Genomic DNA, 25,889 nt, shown 5'->3' on the forward strand with positions numbered 1-25,889 from the left:
GAATATTTCATTCTGTACAACCTTCAACATTCATTTTTTTGTGACTGTCCCAACAGTGGGGACAATCATAACTGTCAATGATGCAAATAAACATTTTATTTCTATTATTCCCAAACACATTTATTCTTAACCTTGTGGATGCAGAGAAAATTGTAACACTTTTTTATAGAGAAGATTGTGACATATTTTCTTCTCTTATGGTTTAGATTAGACCGCCTCTGTGGTGTAGTGGTTAACGTGATTAGCTGCCACCCCCGGAGGCCCGGGTTCAACTCCCGCCTCTGCCACAAAATTTGAAAAGTGGTACGAGGGCTGGAACAGGGTCCATTCAGCCTCGGGAGGTCAACTGAGTAGAGGTGGGTTCGGTTCCCACCTCAGCCATCCTGGAAGTGGTTTTCTGTGGTTTTCCACTTCTCCTCCAGGCAAATGCCAGGATGGTACCTAACTTAAGGTCACGGCCGCTTCCTTCCCTCCTCTGTGTCTGTCCTTTCCAAACTTCCCCTCCCCCCCCCCCCCCCCACAAGGCCCCTGTTCAGCATAGCAGGTGAGGCCGCCTGGGCGAGGTACTGGTCATTCTCTCCAGTTGTATCCCCCAACCCAGAGTCTGAAGCTCCAGAACACTGCCCTTGAGGTGGTAGAGGTGGGATCCCTTGCTGAGTCTGAGGGAAAAATCGAACTTGGAGGGTAAACAGATAAAAATGCTTGTTGTTTTAAGGGGCCTAACATCGACGGTCATTGGCCCAAACAGATAAAAAAGAAGAAGATGGTTTAGATTACTGAATTAATTACAGTATAGTTTAAGAGCATGTATTCATTCATTTTCTTAATTTACCGATAAAAATTAATTTACAAATTATACAGTACAGACAGTTAAACTCAAAACAATATAGAAAAATCATAAAATGAAATTAATTAAGATCAATATTAACACAATTTTGAGACTGCTTCAAACTTAAACAGAACATATTACAAAAGAAAATTTTTTAACACTCCAGTGGTCGCGTGGATCACAATAGTGATCCAGCCATTTAGTTTCTTTCTCTCCTGTTTTTCGGTATGACTATTGACCTTGATCATCTGTGTACCTTTCTCGCGCCCCATCCCCTCTCTGACAACGTAGTAGTATGCTAAACTTTACTGATGGTTGTTAAGTTATAAAGCAATTTATTCTTGTAGATCACAACTGTGATCCGTGCGACCACTAGCGTGACTTCTTTTAACTTTGTTTGCTTTCTTATTATGATGTCTAATCTCAGTTCATATGCATACATCTACTCTGTTTTATGAGTTTATATTAATTATTGGTATATAAGTACAAAATGGATGACTATGAGAATATAAATCTATGGCTGAATGAACCAGACAGTGAGGTGGTGGTAGTGATTATTGTTTTAAGAGGAAGTACAACTAGGCAACCATCCTCTATATAACACTAATCAGACAGGAAAATGGAAGGGATCCGACACTTCGAAAAATGATGATATCGGCCAAAGGAAGACAAGGGTGTGAAAATGAAAGACTCCCTATCCCTCGCAAACCTAATAGTGTCGGAGTCGGAACAAGAGTTGACCAAGGGAGGTCGGATAGGATAGATGAAAGTGAGGAGCCTGGCACAAGTAAGTGGAAGCAATGCCGGGACTCAGCTAAGTGCCCTGTAGTCGCCAACCCATGCTCCAAAGTTCAGAGCACCTGGGGCCCCTTTTAGTTGCCTCTTATGACAGGCAGGGGATACCGTGGGTGTTATTCTACCTCCCCCACCCACAGGGGGTACAGACGGTGAGGTACCTCAAAAACATTATGGAGGGAGTAAGTGAGACAAATCACAATATCCGGTAATTTTTTTTTATAAATGCATGCATACTTACATTATATTGTACAGAAAATAAAGTTTTTCATAATGCATAATCATATTCATTGAATAAATAGCACAGAATAGCATTATACCACAAAGAAAGTACGGATCACAATTATGATCCATGCGACCACTGACGTGAATTTTCTTCGCGTGACCACCGGAGTGTTAAGATGAGAAAATTTGCCAGTTAAGATGAACTGTGATATGTTCCAAACTGCTTCTCTGTGTAATACGTACACATTTTTCCTCCTTGTGTTTTTTTTCTTAAATCTCAGAACATTTCATGATCTCAATGGACTTCTTCAGTGAATCACTTATTGCAACTGATTAACATGAAAAAGAAATGCTTCCATGATTTTTTGTTGTGTTATTTTGTGATAAACATGTATGGCATGATGTGGCATGATCCCATTAATATACTGTATCCTGAAATAAAAATTTCCATGTTACAATTGACCCTTGAATCTTTTGTGACTGTCCCAATAGTGGGGACAATCATAACTGTCAATGATACAAATATATTTTTATTTTTATTTCCCAAACACATTCATCCGATTCATCTGATGAACTTGCTGTTACTTTGCAATGCACATACGATGTGACAAGAAACATTTTAATTTTAGCTTACAAGGGGAGGTCACGATGTCCGCATCACCGATTTTGTTTGAACTTTATAGGTTGGTAGTACTACATCACAAAAACACACTGGCAAAGTAGTAGCATGCAAATCTCAAAAATTTTCGAAAAAAGCAGTTTTTGAAAATGTCAAAAAAGTTACAAGAGGTTTAGCATGCCAGGTACCATCAAGCAAGAGACTGTGGTGAGGTGGTCGACTGGTTGCACTTAAATGTGTATGTATACCTATCCGTTGGTCTTGTTTCCTGATACGAGGTCGGGGATGAGGTGAGATGAATTTATATGGCATGTTTTTATAGACAAGTGTCCTTCCTGATGTCAGCCTCAGTTGAGGAGCTAACGAAGATGAAATGAATTATAGTGAATGAATTAGGGTAAGGATGTGGAAGGATTCAGCTGCGGCCTATGAATAGGAACAGTCCCATCATTTGACTGGATGTAAAAATGGAAAACCACAGAAAACCATTATCAGAACAGCTGACAGTGGGATTCGAACCCATGTGTCTTCCAAATGCAGAGCTTGGCTCCATAACCGTAGCACATTAACATGCATGGCCACTCCGCTTGGTAGGTTGCACTTAAATACATACTTTAAAAAAGAAGGACATCCGGCCTTAAAACAGGGCCAAATCCACCTGTGCGACACAGTTCGCACCCACAACCCCACAGGTGTGGGAAAAGCGGTATGAAAAGAAGAAGAAGATTAATTAATTCAGCGCGTGTCGCCTTCGGAGAGGTCAGGTGCAGGTCTTTGATTTGACTCTTGTAGGCGACCTACACATCGTGATGAGGCTGAAATAATGATGAAGACGGCACATATACCTAGTCCCTGTGCCAGAGGAATGAACCAATTATGGTTAAAATTCTGGATCCTGCCAGGAATCGAACCCAGGACCCCTGTGACCAAAGGCCAGCACGCTAACCAGTTAGCCATGGAGCTGGACTATTCATGATCTGTATAGTGCTTGTACAACAGCATTGTGCTAAAAAAATGACACAACAAATTCATTGTTGGTTAACACTTCTGAAGATGAAATCACCACATACCTGAAAGAAGATCTGTTGTTCCCCATGTCTAGTGTTTACGATTACCACAAAGTTTACAAAGCTGTGATGAAATATTTATGTATATCACCAGCAGCAATATTTTCTGAGAGACACAGCAGGACTCATGTGCAACAGAAAGAGAAGTAGGCTCAATGCCGACAGTGAAAATGTTTGTATTTTTGAACAAAACTTATAATTCGGTACTATTTAGTTACTATTTCGCCATCCATTTCATTTTAAAATTGTTTTGAAGTAGTGTCAACACTTGGTTTGTGGAAAGATGTATAACTAGAACTACATAGCACAATATATTTAAATTTAATGTACAATTATGCAGATATTGAAGTGTTAACATAAAAAAGCCTATTTGTTAAACAATAATATATTTAGAAACATGTATTTTACTATTTTATTTCAAAAATGGAAGTACTGGAGTATTGAATATTGAGGTAAAAAATCATATATTGGTATCGAGTATTGAAAAATATTAGTATGGACCCATTTATACTAATAGATTAAACCATGAAAGGTATTGACTTGAGTTAAGTAAGCTTTCAGACATAAAAATAATTACCCCACCAACCCCTTTATGTCAATATATATGGTTTTGCACCATTACCTCTGTACCACATGACCCTCTCACCACAAGCATGTCAAGGTAGGCCAATGAAAGAATATGACAGACTGACAAAGGCATGTCCATAGACACACAATGAATGGCATTAGCTGATTCGCTGGAATATCACCGTAGATTCCCCAAAGTGTCTACCAGGAATGATATACCACGCAAGACATGAATCTCAGTGTCAGAACTTTGGTCGCAAAAAAATTCTATCCCGGAGATGTGGTGGTGGTGATTATTGTTTTAAGAGAAAGTACAAGTAGGCATCCGTCCTCTATTAACAATAATCAGAGAGAAAAAATGGAATGGGTTCGATACTGCAAGAAATGAAGGTATCTGCCAAAGGAAGACAAGAGCCACGAAGGGCATGAAAATGAAAGACTCCCTAGGATTTGCTTTTTTTTTTGCTACGGGCTTTACGTCGCACCGACACAGATAGGTCTTATGGCGACGATGGGATAGGAAAAGCCTAGGAGTTGGAAGGAAGCGGCCGTGGCCTTAATTAAGGTACAGCCCCAGCATTTGCCTGGTGTGAAAATGGGAAACCACGGAAAACCATTTTCAGGGCTGCCGATAGTGGGATTCGAACCTACTATCTCCCGGATGCAAGCTCACAGCCGCGCACCTCTACACGCACGGCCAACTCGCCCGGTCCTAGGATTTGCAAAACCAAAGATAAGTGTCATATATGTCAATGAAAACCAGTTTCAAACTCGACAGGAATAGCTACAGTCCACAAATGCTGATATATACGAATAAATTTCTGCAAATGCTGGTACATACCAACCAATTTCTGAACAAATACTGAGAAGGGAACTGCATGCAATGAACATATTTAGTTGAATACCATGCAAGAGGCCACTTCTCACATCAGTGTATAAAACTGCACATCTTGAATGGCCCACAGAACACCAATACTGGACTGAAGTAACTTGGAAATATGCAGTGTGGTCTGATGAGTAGCGATTTTGTCTTCTTTCCAAAAAAATAAAGAAGTAAATAAATAATCATAGGACCTCAGTTACCTTGGTGCAGACCTTCTGAAGTGGTGACATCTAGGAGGCCAACCTACCAATTTCAACCAGTGTTGCCAACTTGGCGGATTTTCCGCTAAATTTGGCGGAATTAGAAGACTGCCGGTGGAGAAATATAAAATTTAGCGGACAGCAGATTTTTTGGCGGAATTCTAGATTTATTATAGCGGAATTTAGCGTTCTATCCATTGTGTGTTTTTTAAAAATTTCTACTCCAGCCTGTCTCCGAGCTATTCTGTATTTCTTGTCAGGAGCTAGCAGTCACATGAGGAAAACGTTATTTGGATTTGATGTTACGAGATCGTGGTATAATAAATTTGTAATGCGTGGGGAAAGGGTACTTATCTCTTAGTTGAGGAATGACGACAGATAATGAAACTATTTATATTTATGCTATGACGGAAGACCAGATAATGAACTGGCCTGTTCTGTATGTGGGCCTTGAGGTAGATGATTCACCTAGTTTGCACCCGGTACTAAAACGCCTACAAGTTTTAGCTCGCTGCCACACAGGCAGGGTGGCAGCACGGGCGATCCACGTCCTAGCACTAGCACAGCAACAGACGAGCCCGCCTTTGAACTCTTTGACGTGAATGAGGATGACTAATTGACTTTTTAAGAATATTCCTCTCACCAGTCCCAGTGAAACTCAGAGATCAGGTGAGTGTAGATATTTACTTTTACTATTATTATGTCCGGCTCCATGGCTAAATGGTTAGCGTGTTGGCCTTTGGTCGCAGGGGCCCCGGGTTTGATTCCCAGCAGGGTCAGGAATTTTAACCTTAATTGGTTAATTTCGCTGGCTCAGGGGCTGGGTGTATGAGTCGTCTTCATTATCATTTCATCCTCATCACGACGCGCAGGTCGCCTACGGGAGTCTAATCAAAAGACCTGAATTTGGCGAGCCGAACTTGTCGTCGGACACTCCCAGCACTAAAAGCCATACGCCATTTCATTATTATTATTATTATTATTATTATTATTATTATTATTATTATTATTATTATTATTATTATTATTATTATTACTCATTTTTATTGCTCATTATTTGAGATTGGATTTCTTGGTGGAAGTTTAGCGGATTTTAAGTAGTATTTAGCGGATCTTGAAAATATAAGTTGGCAACAATGATTTCAACATTCTAAATATGCTGCCATCTATCAATGACAGCAGAATTCTACTAGATGGATGCTATAGCTAATTTTGTCGGATGACTCTGAGAGCGCCCCAAGAGATCTTTAACTTGCCAACAACAATGACATACCGGTAGTGCAAAGAATTTTTATTGCCCTTCAAAAAACGATCACCTTGGCTGAGCTCAAACCAGCAAACTTGGGATAATGAGTTGGAAACTCCATTGTTGATCCAGTGAATGATGCAAGGAGTAGAGTGCACCGACGGTTTAATGAGGCATTTCATATGCAATATGTGGAGGGTATGGTTCAAATGGGTACTGGGGTCTATGATGGCACAGGGGTGTTTTTCATACCAGATTTGAGTCAGGAGCTGATGATCTAGATGATATGTCACTTTAAAAAACAAGCATCATTATCAGCATCAAACACTTAAGTTGTAACTGTGAACATGAACCAGCATGAGTATCTGGACATTTATCCAAGATTTCTATGCTGACCATGCTGTGGACACTCCCAAGATGACTGTCATGTTCCCGGAGCTCAATGCATGAGTGCACGGTCTGAGAAACATTTAGGCACCCTGTCATATCTGGTGTGGCCCACAAGGAATCTCCATTTGAATATTACTGAAAATATGTGGGACATTTGGAGCAGCCGATCAAACACAGATATCGGTATCCACATACTTTACTGGTATTATGGGATCTTCTGAGGAGGGTGTAGATTCACCTTGATGCGATATAGGATACCTGCACCACCTTTTGGAGTCACTTCCTCATCGAATCCATGCAATTATCCAGACCAGAGCCAGTGTTACCCAGTATTATGTTTGTTCTAAAGGGGGTGACTAATTTTGTCTGGGGTGTTAATAAAATAAATTAAACTTCTCACGTGTTGTTATATTAATGACTAGCTGATGTACCTGTGCTTCGCTACGGGTTTCTCAGAAAAACTAACTTTGTGGTGAAGACAACATAGGTCATTACAATGATCTTGGTAGGAATGTCGCAGTTAAAAGCAATGTTATATAAAATACCCAATCAAGTGAAAAACCACACATTTTTTCACTTTTAACGAACAGTACTACAGTGCCAATCTAATAGTCCAAAGTTTCAGAGCTGGAATGACCAGGCCGTAGACAGCCGTGAACACTCCTCTGCCATTATTCCGTTAAATATGCACACTGCTCGTTCCAATCAGTGCCTCAGAGTAGGGATTGAATAGCTCGAATGCTATGATGAACCAGTGTGTTTTATACTAGTAGTATCAGAAAATTTATGAACCAGAGGAATGGCATACTAAAGAAGAAAGTTATCCAACTCCGCAGCTACTTCCCACTAATATTCAGACAGGCTGTTACACTCGGTACGACCGGGTGAGTTGGCCACGTGGTTAGGGGCGTGCAGCTGTGAGCCTGCGTCCGCGAGATAGTGGATTCGAACCCCACTGTCGGCAGCCCTGAAGATGGTATTCCGTGGTTTCCCATTTTCACACCAGGCAAATGCTGGGGCTGTACCCTAATGAAGGCCACGGCTGCTTCCTTCCCATTCCTAGGCCTTTCCTGTCCCATCGTCATCATAAGACCTGTCTGTGCCAGTGCGATGTAAAGCAACTAGAAAAAAAAAAGAAACTTCCTTCACACTCCTAGCCCTTTCCTATCATCGCCATAAGACCCATCTGTGTCGGTATGACGAAAAGCAAATTTTAAAAAATACTCAGTACGCAGCAGTAATCCTATCTATCAGAGATGAGTGGCAACAGAAGATACAAAACACATCACAACAAACAATGGTCAATGCAATGTTACTGTTGATCAGTTTTATGAGCTTTCTATTTTGTATGCCTTTGCTGGCAGGATGTAGTGTTTACAGTGCACTATGTCTTCTGGTATGGGCTATATCAAATTTGTTACTTTCATTGACCTGTCTCAGTCTCATCCTTGGCTTTGACAATATGAAAGTGACCGAGGTATGAGCGATTCTAGTAATACTGTTCCTTATGCAGCCAGTCCCTGTTATGAGTGGGTGAAAATATTGCTCATAGGGTTGGTTGGTGCATGCATTTCAGTGGGCTTGGCAGATTGATATGTAATAGCAACGTCTGGCTCAGTGCGGAAAGCAATGGGAAACTACCTCACTCCTAATTTCCCTAGTATGCCTCTTCAGTGACACTTAGGCTATCTATGACAGCTGTTGGTGTAGCTGTAGAGGATCAAACCAGCCTTCGGGCTTAATACCCAAAATACATCTATTTTGTAGGCCTTCAAATTTAGTTTTCTTTTGACTCTGTGATATTAGGGCATTTTATAAAAATATTTATAGCGTAGACTGTAGTTTCTTATTTTCCGAATTTACATACCGATTTTCATTAAATTCTGTATACCCATTTTCTCCTGACTTGTCACTTATTTGAACTTAGTAACAAAAATCATGAATATCTCTGTGATCATAGCCGGTACGATAACAATGTATAAGACATAAAAGATCGGAAATTTAATACTATACAACTTGAGTTTTATGTAGTATTTATTGATGTGATCACTAATAACATAAATACTTGAGAATTAAATTTTAGGCCTTCCCTAAACTAGGTACCATTTCACTCAGTGTGAATAAATTATTTATGACCTAGATTATAGAGACTTATTCCCCAACTTTACATACCGATTTTCATTAAGATGGGACCACTAATAACAAATATTTGATAATTAAATTTTAGGGCTTCCCCTACCATTATTCTCAGCGTGAATACAATTATTTATAGCCTCGATTGTAATGACTTATTCTCCGACTTTGCCTACCGGTACCAATTTTTATTAAGATAAGACCACTAATAACAAATATTTGAGATTAGCTGATGTACCCGTGCTTCGCTACGGAATTCTACATTGTATACAGAATTGTAGGTTAAGTAGAGTACTTGTGAGCAAGACTGTATTAAATTGCATAGCTCTTAACGTTACCCGGGAACACGACGGAGAAATCACCAAAGGTCTTTTCTCATACAAAGACTGCGTTAGGGAATTTTCATTGTAATGGTAGGCCCACTTGCCTACCATCCGTCACAATCAGGTTGGGGAATTGCATTATAACGGCAGACACTCAACTCTCCACCTGCCTTTTTACATCCTCAGAAAGACTGTCGTAGTGGTTTCCCCAACTGAAATGAACATAGGTCATTACAATGACGTCAGTAGGAATGGCGCGAGTAAAAGCTATGATTTCACATGAAATACTCGATGAAATGAAAAACCACACATTTTCTCAGTTTTAACGAACAATACTATGCTGCCGATCTAACAGTCCAAAGTTTCATAGCTGGAATGACCAGGCTGCAGACAGCCATGATCCGTGAACACTCTTAGTCTTTTTTCGGAGGGGGGCTCGATTAGTGTAGAGTCCCAGGGCAAAAACAATGCCCTTTTACTAATCTGTTTCCTAGGAGTACCCGATGAGTCAGAAAATCTCAATTCACTACACTGGCGGCGAAAAAATCTATCTGACTCGGAGGCAATTTTTTCCTCCAAGCCAGAGGAGAAGCCCCCTCTTCACTGGTAATTTTTAATAAAATGAATGTAGAATTTAATAAAAGTGAAGAGGAAGAAACTCTTTTTAAGAAAATGCTTTTTTCAGGGTTGACTTTTGAGTTATTTAGTGAATTGTGGTGCTATAATTTGAAATATGTCTAATTGTAATTCTAGACCAGGTCATACTACTACTACTACTACTACTACTGCTGCTGCTGCTGCTGCTGCTGCTGCTGCTACTACTACTAAGTGAGCCTCTGCCTTAAGAGTGCACACTGCTCTCTCAAAACAGCACATCAGAGTAGGGATCGAATAGCTGGAATACTATGATGAACCTGTGTGTTACGTACCAGCAGTATGGTATCAGAGAATGTATGGACCAGACGAATGACATGCTAAAGAATAAAGTTTTCTAACTCCCCAGCTATTTCCCACCAATATTCAGTCAGGCTGTTATACTCGGTACGCAGCAGTAATCCCACCTATCAGAGTTAAGTGGCAGCATAAGAGACAAAGAACATCACCGCAAATAATGGTCAATGTTATGTTATTGTTGATCAATGTTATGCGCTTTCAATATTGTAGACCTTCACAATTAGTTTTCTTCTGACTTTGAAATACCACTCTTATAATAGTCGTTAGAGTAAAATTGAATAAAACATATATGGTCGGAAATTGTAGTCTCTATAACTTTTGTAATGTAGTACTTTTCGATAGAACCAATAACATAGGTATTAAAATATTAAATTTTAGGCGCCTTCTCCGACTCTATATACCAACTTTCATTAAATTCTCTTAACCCATTTTCTCGTGCCTCGGCGTTGATATGGACTTGGCAACAAAAATACAAATTCATGAATATCTGTGTTATCAAAGCTGGTATGGTAAGAATGTATGACATAAATGATCAGAAATTTAATTCTATATAACTTTAGTTATGTAGTATTTATCAATAGGATCACTAATAATATAAATATTTGAGAATTCAATTTTAGGCCTTCCCCTAAACTACCATTTTACTCGGCGTGAGTAAAATGATTTATAGCCTAGATTGTAGTGGCTCATCCCCTGACTTCACATACTGATTTTTATTAAATTCTCTTCAGCCATTTTCTCGTGATGCGTGTACAGACAGACAGACAGACAGACAGACAGACAGACAGACAGACAGACAGACAGACAGACAGACAGACAGACAGACAGACAGACAGACAGACAGACAGAAATTACAGAAAAGTAAAAAGTGCATTTCCTTGTTACTATGGACATGACCAATACAGAAATACCATTCTTTTCAAATTCTGAGCGCAATGTATAGACAAAACTCTTATTTGATATATAGAGATTTAAATTGTAGGCCTTCCCCTAAACTACCATTTCACTCAGCGTGAATACAATTATTTATGACCTAGATTGTAGCGACTTATTCCCAACTTTGCATACCCATTTTCATTCCATTCTCTTCAGCCACTTTCTCGTGATGCGTGTACATACAGACAGACTGAGAGAAATTATAGAAAATTAAAAAGTGCATTTCCTTGTTACTGTGGACATGGCCGATACAGAAATACCATCCTTTTTAAATTCTGAGCAATGTACAGACAAAACTCTTATTTTATATACATAGATGGAGGATATTGTCCCTTGTTGAAAACTTAATTGTCTAACACATGTTATTATGAAGTATCTTTGAAGTGTAACATGAGAATGGCAACCATTATCTTGCTCATTTAACTTAACCAGGGAGTTTCCACTGAGAAACGAACATTCATAGCGGGGAATATATTTCGACTGAAAACGAGTTAATTCATCAAGAGTATTACTCTTCCGCGAACAACGAAGGAACTCATCCTGCCCATTATGCATTTCAGCGAGTGACGAAGTGCATGCAGGCCTCTTTTATTTTGTTTTTTTGCTAGTGGCTTTACGTCGCACCGACACAGATAGGTCTTATGGCGACGATGGGATAGGAAAGGCTTAGGAGTTGGAAGGAAGCGACCGTGGCCTTAATTAAGGTTCAGCCCCAGCATTAGCCTGGTGTGAAAATGGAAAACCATGGGAAAATATCTTCAGGGCTGCTGACAGTGGGATTCGAACCCACTATCTCCCGGATGCAAGCTCACAACCGCGTGCCCCTAACCGCACGGCCAACTCGCCCGGTCATGCAGGCCTTTGAGGAAGACGAGTTATCTAGTCCTGCCAGTTTTGCCATAAATATGTCTTATGACTGATGGACATCTGAAACAGAAGTTAGCGTCACAAAATAAGTAACAGAAGTGTAACCCTGGCAGCCATGCAGGCTGTAATGTGAGGTATGGATTGATGGTTAGATAGTGTTACCTAGCAACCGTGCTGGCTATGTCTTATGACTTGTGGTAATTTGAAATTAGCAGCCATTGATCGATGGTCATGTCCGAGAGATATATTTATGATCATTTGATTTTCACACAGGGAAAAGTGTTTTCTTTTTATTTGCATTTCCTAATTCAAACTGCAGTTCGGTATTGCATTCGACTTCTTGCAACTACATTATGATAGCCTACTACGTCTGATACTAAATAACAACCAATAAAATGATGCTACTATTGTAATGTATTATTATTATTATTATTATTATTATTATTATTATTATTATTATTACATTTTATGAATTTGTATTATATAACAATATAGCAAGAAAAGCAGTAAAAAATAGAAGTACTGTACTGTGCATGATGTTACAAAAAGATTATTCTAAAGCAATTCTCAGAATCATGTTCCTTCAATGACTCTCTATTTATAATGGTACAGAAGCAAGCTCACTGTGAGTTTCACCACTTCTGTTAATCTCTCTATCCAAAGAGCTGTCATTTAAATCATCTGAATCAATGAGATCAAGAATAAGTTCATCATCCAAACGAACATGCTTAGCAATTATGTATGGAAGAAAATGCAATGAAATATTGGTGTACAATGTGACGCAGCAAGTCTGGATCCTATTGACATCTACAAAGCGATCACAGAACTACACTCAGCAACAAAAAGTTATGAGATAACACGTCCCACCAAGCAGACAACAGCTTTTGGAGGCTCTAGACGAGTTAAATCGTCATTATCCCATTGAGTAATAGTTATCCCCAGTTAAGAGGTTAAATACAAAATTACATTTTCATTGTGAGATATTTGATATAGAGGGAACTAACTTACCTAACATATTTATGAAATAGGACATGGCTCCTGCTGTGAACTGAGTACTGACAAGAGGAAGATAGCTCCAAATTCTTGCCATGATCTTGAGAATTTCAGGTCCAGGCATTTCATCAAAGGATATGGCAATCTTCAGCTTGTCATCTTCATCTTTACTGACATCCAGAACAGCTTTGGTGTCGGGTACAAACAGTTGCTTTGGACGAGGTACTATTTCAGGTTCTGATATTGCAGTACTCCTCACCTGAGTAAGAGGTTCGGCTGATGGTTCAGGTTTTTGTTGAAGGTCCGGTTTTGGCAGGGGAGACGATTTTGGCAAGGGTGCTGCTCTTGACGAGCTAGACGTTTCTTGGCGAACCTGAGTAACTCTCCGTAAATCATATTGTGGTAAACCTTTTGTTAATTGTCTTGAAAAGGGACGGCTCCACATTGCAATTGTTGGTTCCTACAGAAGAGAAGAAAATGGAAAATATTCCATTAGATCATATGAGTTAATTGATTACTGTTGAGAAATATTTGAAATATAAAAAGAAGCCACATATCTTAATAAAACTTAATAATTGCATGTTTCATATTAAATTAAGACAACTGAAGCATGTTTGCTCATGTACATAATGTTTATATTTTGGACATCTGTGGATATTTCAATGCTAAGAGCATAGGTATTTAGTATATATTTGTAATTTTTTGTCAGCCTCCATATTTTGTGATGACAATGGTGATTGAAGTTGTTTTATGGAGTAATCAGTCCTTTTAAACACTAATTAAAGGAAAAATAGGAAGAGACTCAATGCAGAAACAAGGTCTGTCTGTTAGGTCATCAGCCTAGAGCAGAAGTTTCCAATTACTACGGGCTCGAGGGCCACATTGGAAATCCTATGTATGATCGCGGGCCGCACTTTAGTAATAAGCCAATTTTCATAGCTCAACTGAAATGAAAGTTTAATAATTTTAATTGCTTAAAACACTATTTTAACATTGCATTAAAAAAGTGAAATAAAACATAAACAAATATTATAACACCCAGGACAATTGAATTTGGAAGAAAAGCACCCAACAATGCCAGATCATTTAAGAAAAGGCTAGGAAAACAACAGATAGGGAACCTGCCACCTGAGCAACTGCCCTAAATGCAGATCAGTAGTAACTGAATTTTGATCATTGGAATTAATATTTGGAACTCTAGTTAACCAGCATTGTGATTCAAAATGCAAAATCTTATCCAGGATTGGACAAGCAAAAAATATGTTCAATACCATGAGGACCTTATTTACCAGCCGAGAACAACCTCCAGCTCAGAGTTCGAATGCTATGGTGTTATGTCTTTCCTGTCCTTCTATATGGTTTTGAAGGGTGGACGCTTAGAACTTTATTGGAGAAGCGTATTGAATCTTTTGAAATGTACTTATACAGAAGAATACTCCGAATATCTTGGGTAGAAAAGAGGACAAATGAAGAAGTCCTCAACATCTTGAACAAGAAGAAAGAGCTTCTCATAACCATCAAGGAGCGTAAGCTCAGCTACCTCGGGCACATCATGAGAGGTGAACGATACAAACTTCTCCAAATGATCATTCAAGGGAAGATTGATGGGAAAAGATCTGTGGGAAAACGGAGAAATTCCTGGCTGAAAGACTTGCGGCGGTGGTATGGACATACATCGATAGAAATCTTCCGTGCTGCCGTTTTGCGTGTAATCATAATCAATTGGATTGCCAACCTTCGAAGGGAGACGGCGTCATAAGAAGAAGAAATGACAAAAAGGGAAAACAATACCTAAAGACAAACTAGAATTAATAATGTAGTCAAAACAGAACTTATACAAGAACAATTTAGTGGGAGTAGTGTGAAGGGAGCAATGATATACAGTTGTAAGAGCCTACAGTCCCATCAATGTACTTCCAAGAGCACTTCCCTGAAAATTTCTGCCCCGTGTACCAACCAGTAACACCAATGAGAGAGGAATGAAGAATTGAAGCCGCTTCTTATACCAATGGCAATTCATTGCATGCTACATTGCATAAAATGTCAGCAGTAAGGTTGGCATGGAGTTCAAGATTTGGTATGGTTCCCATAGCCATTTTTATAATGGTTAAGACCTAGCACTAGCATTTGTGAGGGCTCATTTTCTGCCAAAGTTTGTATTTTAATTTTTTAAATAAAAAATAATCTATTCAGACCAAGTGAATACTTAAAAACAGGAAATAATATTAAAGAATGAATTAGTTCTGACTTGGGTCTATAAAGGGTATAAAAATTAACACATTTTTAATGAGCTATGAAATATTTTTTAAAAATTTTCTTCACATTAAAATATTTCTTTTTAAAGCCCTAATGACCACCATTTGGAAACCCCTGGCCTAGAGGCTGGTTGGATCCTCAAATAGCTCTACCAAAGGCTATGCAGTTAAAGGAGAAACCGCAAAAAACAATGGCAGCACCAAAACGAAGCATACTAGGCAAGATGTGGAGTGAGGTAGTTTGTCACTGCTTTCCTCACTGGGCCAGAAAGTGTTGTAGAGCATGACTGAGTGGTGGTGGTGGTGGTGGTGGTGATTATTGTTTTAAGAGGAAGTACAACTAAGCAACCATCCTCTATATAACACTAATCAGAGGGGTAAAAATGGAAGGGACCCGTCACTTCAAAAAATGAAGATACAAGGGCCACGAAGGGCATGAAAATTAAAGACTCCCTAGCCCTCCCAAACCCGATAGTGTCAGGGTCAGAACAGAACAAGAGTTGACCAAGAGAGGTCAGATAGGATAGTTGAAAGTGGTGAGCCTGGCACAAATAAGTGGAAGCAATGCCAGGACTGAGCTAAGAGCCGTGTGGTCGCCAACCCATGCTCCAAAGTTCAGAGCCCCTGGGGCCATAGCATGACTGACCCTATGAGCAACACCTTTCATAACACTCAGATACATTAGTCGTACTCTGATGTCATTACTCACCACCACTCATACCCCAGCAGCTTCCATTTTGTCACAGCCATGGATGAGACAGGGACTTCGGAGGAAGCTATACTTTGCTCTGGCAGAGAAAGAAATATCAGATAATAAAAGCAATGAGCTTTGAAGAGTAAGGCAATGAGTCTTTCTAGGCTTGTAATCCTCAAGGTTGGATAGAAAGATAAAAAAAGAGTGGCTTAGCACATTTTCAAAGATATTGGTTTAAATATCCTTTTCAGTAGATACCTAAAGCACATGAATCTCAGAATTTATCAAGGGGAAGAAGTAGATAATAAAATTCTGGAGCAAGAAGAGTCTGTTGTACCAGTGGTGGTGGTGATTTTTGTTTTAAGAGGAAGTACAACTAGGTAAATCATCCTCTCTGAACAAATTGAGTGGGAAAAAAAAAATTAAAATAAAACAATCGGGAGGTTGTGGGTTCGGATCCCACTGGTGTCCGGCTGGCCATTTTTGTTCTGTACTTAACATCTCTTCAACATGTACTACATGTACGTAACACGACCTAATATGTTGAATGTCTGTTTCGATTAAAACAATTGTATTTATTCACCAAAGAAATTTCAAACTGAATTACAAAATTAAATCAAAAATGATTATATTAAGCTGGAAAGGTCATTAACAAATCAAAACAGAATAAAAGTTCCGTGAGTATACCCTTGATGAATCAACTCACACATAAAGCGAATGATGAGCTCAGCAGTGGTCGGGTCATCAGCTAATGTGAGTTCTGAGTGTCTCCTGCAGGCCGAGGTTTTGTCTTAGGCCAAAGAGATCAGCGCAGTCTGTGGGGATGTGGGCCATGGTAAAGTGTGCACCACAAGAACATTAGGAGATAAGAGTGTGTAGATTGACAGTGACCTGTCCTCAACCTACACGAAACTACGGCCTCTCTCCATGAAGGCCGGAAAGAGGACCGCCACAGTGTAGTTGTCTTCTTAATTGCTCTCAGCTTATTGAGAGTTTGGATAGCTAGCCACTCCAATTCTCAGGACGCCAAGATGGTTCGACGCTCAGACCAAATATCTTTAGCAGGTACATTCATAGGCCTTGGAGGTAAAAGTACCGCTTCCTTTGGAGCTTCATCCACAAGTTCATTTCCCGCAATCGCAACATGGCTTGGGAGCCACACAAAAGTGCTTCTGGAGCCAGCTTCACTCAATCTGCCTAGAAGGTCATGAATCCACTGCACCAGTGGGTGTTGCGGGAAACAGGTGTCAATGGAGTGCAGAGAACTTAACGAGTTGGTACACATGAGAAAGTATTTTCTTTCGTCACCCAGTGCAAACTGAAGAGCTTCTAAGATAGCAAAAAGCTCTGCAATATACACACTACAGACACTAGGAAGCAAGATCTTTATACATATATTATGGGTGACAAAAAAGCAACCCACATTTTTCTCCTGTCTTAGAACCGGCCACGAAGACTTGTCTCGCGGCCGGATACTGGTGAATGAAGTCGTGGACATACCTCCGATGACCAGAGGCATTTGTGTTCAACTTGGATCCATGGAGCAGATATAGCCATATATCCAGTCATGGATCTAACCATGTAGGTGCCTCGCTAGAAGTCTACTCAAGATGATCACCGATAGCCACATCTTACTAATTTAAAAAAGAATAAATTAAAATTGAGCATATGTTTGTGTTCCAATTTTTTTAAAATTCATTTACCTTGGTGTGGTATCTTATGCTTCTCACTTCACTGTCTCTCACCAAGACACCATTAGAGAAGTACATACTTTTATAAGATTTGACTAAAAGGGAAATATTCTGGGCCTCAGGAGGTTAAGACAACGAGGACTGTCCTGTTCAGTTAGTTTTTGAGGGAAGTGTAGGTAGTAGGAATCATGGGGGTGGATCAAGGCATGAATATGACAAATAGATTAGGCCTAGAGAAGAGGGAGAATGTAGCATTTACACTAGAGTCCCGTTAATCCAAACCCCGTTAATCCGAACGTCTGGTTAATCTGAACTGAAATATTCAATTTTTAAAAAATTCTCCTTATTGAAATGAAAGAATAAAATATAGAATGCAGATTTACTTGCATTTTATTAGTCATATTTTACTAGAATAACTTAATGTAAACATAATTACACATCATAAACCATCAAATACTGGTCGTTTATCTTTATGAAGTATGTTAGTTTCTTTTGCCGTAGTGATTGGAACCTACTCGAAGATGCAGCGTTAAACCAGCGTCTCATATACATCACATCAGTGGGCGTAGCAGCGGAGTGTTGCTTGACGTAGCGTACGTCAAGTTCTAAGGCGGCCGCTGCATCTGAATGTGACACTAGTTGTTCATTGTGGTCTTCTTCATCGTCACTCTGTTCCTCATCAGTTCCAGACTCTTTCTCTACCATAGCTACACTTGGTCTGTTTGTAATTGATGACAGTCAGCTTCCATCCAATCACTATTAAATAAACATCACAAGCAGGTCTTCGCATCCCGGGCACAATGCAAAAGTGTAACCCGTTATCATTTAGGAAACAAGTTTTAACCTAGTTCTAGTTGTTTTCTCCTCTACGGGTTCTTAACTACCCTACTGTAATTTGATACAGTATTTTATTAATGTAACTATAAAGAATGGACATTTCATGTACTGTATTGTAGAAACTATTTTCCTCAGACAGTTGAGGCGCTGGCCTTCTGACACCAACTTGAAAGGTTCAATCCTGGCTCAGTCCGGTGGTATTTGAAGGTGATCAAATACGTCAACCTCGTGTAAGTAGATTTACTGGCACGTAAAAGAAATCCTGCGAGAGAACATCCTGGCACCTAGGTATCTCCGGAAACCGTAAAAGTAGTTAGCATGACGAAAAACAATAACATTATTATTAGAAAATATCTTCCGGTTAATCCGAAAATTTCATCATCCGAACAGACTCCGGTCGCAATTAGTTCGGATTAATGAGACTCTACTGTACATAGAAATGGAAAGGTTAGCACAGGATAGGGTCAGGTGAGAGGCTGCATCAAACCAGTTAATTGACTGACAACAAAAACTACAACAACAAGGCCTGGATATTTCTTATTTATTTAGGTATGTGGCTTATGAATCCATATAACATGCTATCTTATTTGCCATGCCCTTGCCTACAAATAGTGCTGGGCTGAGTAGCTCGGACGGTAGAGCGCTAGCTTTCTGAGCACAACTTTGCAGGTTCAAACCTGGCTTAGTCCTGTGGTATCTGAAAGTGCTCAGATATTTTGCTACTTGCTTTATGTCACACCGACACAGATAGGTCTTATGGCGATGATGGGATAGGAAAGGTCTGGACTGGGAAGGAAGCGACCATGGCCTTAATTAAGGGGGAAACCACAGAAAACCATTTTCAGGGCTGCTAACAGTGGGATTTGAACCCACTATCTCCCAGATGCAAGCTCATAGCTGCGTGCCTCTCGCCTCTAACCGCACGACCAACTCGCCTGGTGAAATTGCTCAAATATATCAGCCTCGTGTTGGTAGATTTACTGGCACGTTAAACTTGTGCAAGACAAAATTCCAGCACCTCGGTGTCTCAGAAAACTGTCAAAGTAGTTAATGAAAAATAGAATTAATAACATTATTATTATTACCCACAAATCATATTGTTTACATTGGTGAAGCTTCCCTCTTCCTACAGCGAGTACAAAGATTCAAAACGGCGATTCAGGGTTCATTCACACACAGAAAGCTAGGGACTAGTTGATTCACTGTAAAAATATTTTTTTTCTCAAACTCTTTTCTTTGTACATTAAATTTAAGCACGTTGCTGCATTTTTAATTGATGTTGTTGTTCAAATACTAATTTATGCTATATTGAACAGTCCCATCTTTTGTTACAGGAATCAGACAAGTTGGCTGTGTGGTTAGAGGCACCACGGTGTTGAGCTTGCATCCGGGAGATAGTGGGTTTGAATCCCACTGTCAGCAGCCCTGAAGATGGTTTTCCATGGTTTCCCATTTTCACACCAGGTAAATGCTGGGGCTGTACCTTAATTAAGGCCACAGCCACTTCCTTCCAACTCCTAGGCTTTTCCTATCCCATCATCGCCATAAGACCTATCTGTGTCAGTGAGACGTAAAGCCACTAGCAAAAAAACAATTGTTACAGAAAGTGCACACCTATAAAAGAAAAACCAAGAGAGCAACTTGCCCCCAGAAATAATGCTACAAGCAGCAAGAATGATAAAACTGGAACACATCTGTGTGAAGTGTATCAACAGATCTTGATACATCCCATTAAAATCCTTAGCAAGATATTGCACAAAGCATACACAAGAGGAGTTAAATGACAAGTATTATAGCAGTACAAAAAACAAATTTGGAAATGAAAAACATTGACAAAAAGCTTACTAAAAAAATCCAATGAAGCAATATATTTTAGGTTGTGTAAGTTATCACCAGTGTCATTTAAATTCATAGCAAAATTAACTTAGCCTCAATTGCAAGAGAGGAATTTTAAAATAATCATGTTTTTTATAATTAAAACTGTAACTGAAGTATTATCTAAGAACATAAAGTTACTGTAATTTCCTAGCCCGATGTAATGCCTATACTTATTCTGATATGTTATTTAAAATTATTTTATCCCTTATCCAATCACCCTTTTTTGGTGTGTTAAGGATTTTCCTGAAGATGAAATATTTCTTCTCAAAGCCTACCTCAAAAAAGTAGCTGTTATTAATTAACAGGCCTTCATTAAAAGAAGATCCAAACTTTTGACTCAATTTCATCTTCTGACATGAATCAGAACTCCCAAAGGAGAATTTAACAAATTGGCATGCAGAATTAAACATCACAGATCCACAAACATAAGAAAAATTGGAACTTGCAGGCATTGACTGGTTCACTTCATTTATGAAAAGGACATCCTGGACTGTCAGACAGCACACCGAGAGCTACAATCCTTGTCAGAGCTTCACCATTTAATAAAACCAATGTGGAACTTTTTCTTAATAACTACAATGCTGTACTTAATCATTTTCAAGCGTGGTTCAGCTGATATTTGGAATGTAGACAAAACTGGGGTTGTAACAGCCCACAAATCAGATAAGAGTTCTAGCTCAAAGGGGAGTTAAGCAGTTAGGGAAATTAGTCTCCCAAGGAAGAGAAAATCCTGTGACAGTAACATCAGCAGTGTCTGCTACAGGAAATAAATACTGTGCCTCTTTTTTGGTATTCCCCTGGATTCATTATAAGGACCACTTCATATCACAAGGTCCTCCTGAAAGTGCAGATGGGGCCACTCAGAATGAGTGGATGTCTGTGCCAGGGTTTCAAAATTATCTGAAGTATTCTGTTAGAAACACACGTTCAGTGGATGTCCTCAGTTATCTTGCTTCTGGACATCTATGAAACCCACTTATCCATAGAAGGATTAGACTAACTGCAAGGCAAATGGCATCAATTTGGTGTCATTCCCACCACACTGCAGTCACAAGATGCAGCCCTTGAACAGAAGTACCTATATAAAATTATATTAGCACAGCATGCAATTATTCATTGGCTTTGAACCTGGAAAATTTCTGACCATTGATCATACTCCTGAGATAGGGAATAACACATTTACCTCTTGCAGCAAGTCCTATTAAAATCATTAAAAGGATTTAATGCCACAGGAATTTACCCCTTTTCAAGAATCCGACTTAATATTGAGTTATGTAGGTAACAGATTGGCCAGATCCGAACAAGGCAAACCTTTGTTCCGATGAAACACCACAAGAACTGTAATAGCCCTGAAACAATGGAAAATGTTGGCCATCCAGTTGTGCCTACTAGACCATCCATACCAGACAACCAGTTATCTACATCAACTAGTGGACCTACAATGCCCGAATCAAGGACCGAGTTACCGATTAAACATTTGCAGCGATGACCCCTCAATAAGGCCTTATCCAAAGGCTGAAGTCAGAAAAAACAACTAGGAAAGATAAAAAGAATAGAACTGGCCATACTTTCTGACACACCATAAAAGAAGCTCTTTGAATACAGCTGGAAGCTACCAAAGCAAAAAAGCTGAAGAAACCAACTGCAATCAAAAGACTTATAATAAACAGACACAGAGAAAGAAAAGCACACTCAAAAGATGATGATGATACCTGTGGTGGTGGTAGTGATTATTGTTTTAAGAGGAAGTACACCTAGGCAACCATCCTCTACATAACATTAATCAGAGGGAAAAAATGGAAGGGATCCAGCACTTCAAAAAATGAAGGTATCGGCCAAAGAAAGACATGGGCCATGAAAGGCATGAAAATGAAAGACTCCCTAGGCCTCAAATAGGTACTCTGGCCTGACACAAGTGGAAGCAATGCCAGGACTCAGCTGAGGACCCCGTGGTCGCCACCAATGCTCCAATGTTAGTTGCCTCTTACGACAGGCAGGAGATACCAAGGGTGTTGTTCTACAGCCCCCACCCACAGGGGGGCAGACTAGGAGAGAAATGGATTCAATGCACAGAATGTTGCATACAGGACATATTTCAAGTGTGCTAATTGTACTTCAGATGACGATTTTTTGACTAAAGGTTACGTGAACGAATTGGATCCATGAAATGTCACTGTAATATTTGTCCCAGATGGAAGATGGAAGATAATAATTGCTTTTACTCAAATGAAGTGTAAAATCTGTGGTAAATTAAGAAACAGTACAAAATACTTTACTTGTAGAGAATAATATGAATAGGTACTTCTGGAAGTACACATGGCCGTGAGGTTCACTCAGCCTGCACCAACATATTTTAAAAGTATATATTAAACTCTTCCTTATAATAGGGTACATATTTTATTACCTTACAACTACTTTTTCTGCTACCGGTACGTCGCAGAACATATTTCTCTAGGAACGACCGCTGATTTTACACTTTGTTTGAGTAAAAGCAATTATTATCTTCCATTTGGGACAAATATTACAGTGACGTTTCGTGGATCGGATTCGTTCACATAACCTTGACTAAAATATGTAATTCATAAAGGAAAACTAATAACGAACAATATTCCTGATTAAATATGTATGTCAACAAAAAATTGTATCAACACATGTTTATAAATAATCAGTGATTTGAATTAGCCTATGCCCTATTTTCTCGAATAAGGTATTTTTATAGTGTCAACTTACCCCAGGTACCATGTCAACTTATCCCATAATAGTGGCAGGTTGACACACTAACAGAGTTATAGAAAATGTGCATGAAAAACCAACAATGCTAAAGTAAAAATAAACATATATAAATGTACATAAGAGTAGGCCTACGGTCTTTAGAATATATTTACTTAAGCAAAATAACCTTGGTCCGCCTCTGTTGTGTAGTGGTTAGCGTGATTAGCTGCCACCCCCGGAGGCCCGGGTTCGATTCCCGGCTATGCCACGAAATTTGAAGAGTGGTACGAGGGCTGGAACGGGGTCCACTCAGCCTCGGGAGGTCAACTGAGTAGAGGTGGGTTCAATTCCCACCTCAGCCATCCTCGAAGTGGTTTTCCGTGGTTTTCCACTTCTCCTCCAGGCGAATGCCGGGATGGTAGCTAACTTAAGGCCACGGCCGCTTCCTTCCCTATCCCTTCCAATCTTCCCATCCCTCCACAAGGCCCCTGTTCAGCATAGCAGGTGAGGACGCCTGGGCGAGGTACTGGTCATACTCCCCAGTTGTATCCCCCGACCAAGAGTCTGAAGCTCCAGAACACTGCCCTTGAGGCGGTAGAGGTGGGATCCCTCGCTAAGTCCGAGGGAAAAACCGAACCTGGAGGGTAAACAGATGATAATGATGAAAATAACCTTGAAACACGTAAAAAAATCGTAAATAAAAAACGTATCAATTATCTCCGTCTCCCCTAATCTCAGATCTCAGATCTATCAGTTGAGCAGAATAATCGTACATGAAATTCGACGAATACGATGACAACCGGAGGATTCCATCAGAGATTCATCAATGCATTTAAGGACTTTTCTTTCCGATTCGTCCGACTCGTTGGCTGAATGGTCAGCGTACTAGTCTTCGACTCAGAGTGTCCCGGGTTCGATTCCCGGCCGGGTCGGGGACTTTAACCTTAATTGGTTAATTCCAATGGCTCGGGGGCTGGGTGTGTGTGGCATATTCAACATTAGAAATCATCCTAGGTAGGGGCCTCATCTTCACAGACATGCAGGTCGCTTAATAGGCCGTCTACTAGAAAAAGACTTGCACCAGGCCTTTTTTTTGTACGGCATACGCCATTTAATTTTTTTTCGATTAAAGTTGTGATTTTTTAAAGAACGCTTTGATGAAAGTGCGATTTACTACATGTGCTTGCTGATGACTTAATAAACGTGCCAATAAGATATGAACGTTAAACAAACGTACTGTGCTGAAACCTTCACCACTCACAACTCTTACAAAGCCAGCGCTGGAAAAAACAGAACGATTTGTAGCTCACTTGACTACCCGAGGATTAAGAGGAAGTACAATAGGGCAATCATGCTCTCTGAATGACAAATCGGACTGGGAATTCCCAACGATCAAAGATCTAGAGACAATAGAAAAAGTAAAAGCCCGCTTCCTAAAAAGCAGTCCTCGGAATAGCAAAAAACGCGCCCTCAAGGTTTGCATATGAACTTGCAAGAGAATGAAACCTTCTTCATTGAGGACTTAGAATGTCACTTAATGCTGTCATCAACCAGTCAAGAGAGGAAAATTCTGACCCTCCAATGAATATAAAAGAAAATTTATACTCTACAGACGCCATGAATGATAGAGGATGGACAAAAGTAAACCACGCCATGCGTTCTGCACTGACAAGGCTGGCGATACATGGATTCCACCACAGAATATGCAAGAATACGAAATACCATGAACCCAACAAAGACTGTTTATGGACCGGTATGTAGTTTGTGTGATCAGTTCTATGACAAATATTACTTCTCCTGGTGCAAGAATCGCAAGAGAACCCTACTATAGATTATAGCAGAGACTAACCACACACAATTCTCTATGTACATTTGTACGCTCTTATTAATGACTAATCCGAGGGAAATCGAAGAGGATATTGGCAAAGAAAGCTATTTTTTGCTAGTTGCCTTACGTCGCAACCGACACAGACAGGTCTTATGGCGACGATGGGACAGGGAAGGGCTAGGAGTGGGAAGGAAGCGGCCGTGGCCTTAATTAAGGTACAGCCCCAGCATTTGCCTGGTGTGAAAATGGGAAAACACGGAAAACCATTTTCAGGGCTGCCGACAGTGGGGTTCGAACCTACTATCTCCCGAATACTGGATACTGGCCACACTTAAGCGACTGCAGCTATCGAGCTCGGCAAAGAAAGAGAAGGGAATGAAAACGAAGGACATCCTAGCCCTTGCACACCTAATACTGTCAGGGTTGGAAAAGAACAAAAGTTGACCAAGGGATATCGGATAGAGAAGGTGAAAGGGAGCCAGGAGGCACAAATACTGTAAGTGAAAACAATACGAGACTCAGTTAGCGGCCCTGTCGTCTCCAACCCACGCTTCCAATTTTAAAGCACCTGGGTATCGTAAGGTTTTTCCCTCTTTTCAACAGGATGCATTCTACCATCCGCGTCCTCAGTGCGTAATTCAAGAAGAAATAAAATCCCAAATCTATAGCATTACGGTACGGGCCATTTACAACAATGGGGGTAAGATGATGAGATCGTGAAAATCCTACACCATACAATAACCTTCTTCTCGTGATGCCTGTCCGTTTCGAAAGTTATCGAGCAGCATGGTAACAGATCCTTTATCTGTAACCGATATGAAAAATCCCTTCGACTTTATATTGGACCATGTTCTCAAGTTCTTCAGCCAAGAAATCCTTCTTCGAGGTCCTATATTTCCTTCTATCTTCCCCTAAAACATAAAGCATAATTTATATTGCCTTTCCCCGTTCCTCATGGTATAGGGGC

At 39.9% G+C, this 25,889-nt stretch overlaps 1 protein-coding gene across 1 annotated transcript in view; it reads right to left on the bottom strand.

Annotated features, from left to right (window-relative positions):
* The window catches only part of LOC136883116 (probable cytochrome P450 301a1, mitochondrial), a 78,593-nt gene extending 60,221 nt beyond the window's left edge, over window positions 1–18,372 (bottom strand). The window contains exons 1-3 of the mRNA XM_068229599.1: window positions 18,183–18,372; window positions 17,073–17,323; window positions 13,043–13,487 (exon numbers count right to left, since the gene is read on the bottom strand). Of these exons, the coding sequence (XP_068085700.1) occupies window positions 13,043–13,487; window positions 17,073–17,323; window positions 18,183–18,372 (886 nt within the window). The remainder of the gene's footprint in view (window positions 1–13,042; window positions 13,488–17,072; window positions 17,324–18,182) is intronic.
* Between the last annotated feature and the right edge of the window lie 7,517 nt (window positions 18,373–25,889).

This window comes from Anabrus simplex, chromosome 11, assembly GCF_040414725.1.
Source record: "Anabrus simplex isolate iqAnaSimp1 chromosome 11, ASM4041472v1, whole genome shotgun sequence".
Lineage (NCBI taxonomy): Eukaryota > Metazoa > Arthropoda > Insecta > Orthoptera > Tettigoniidae > Anabrus > Anabrus simplex.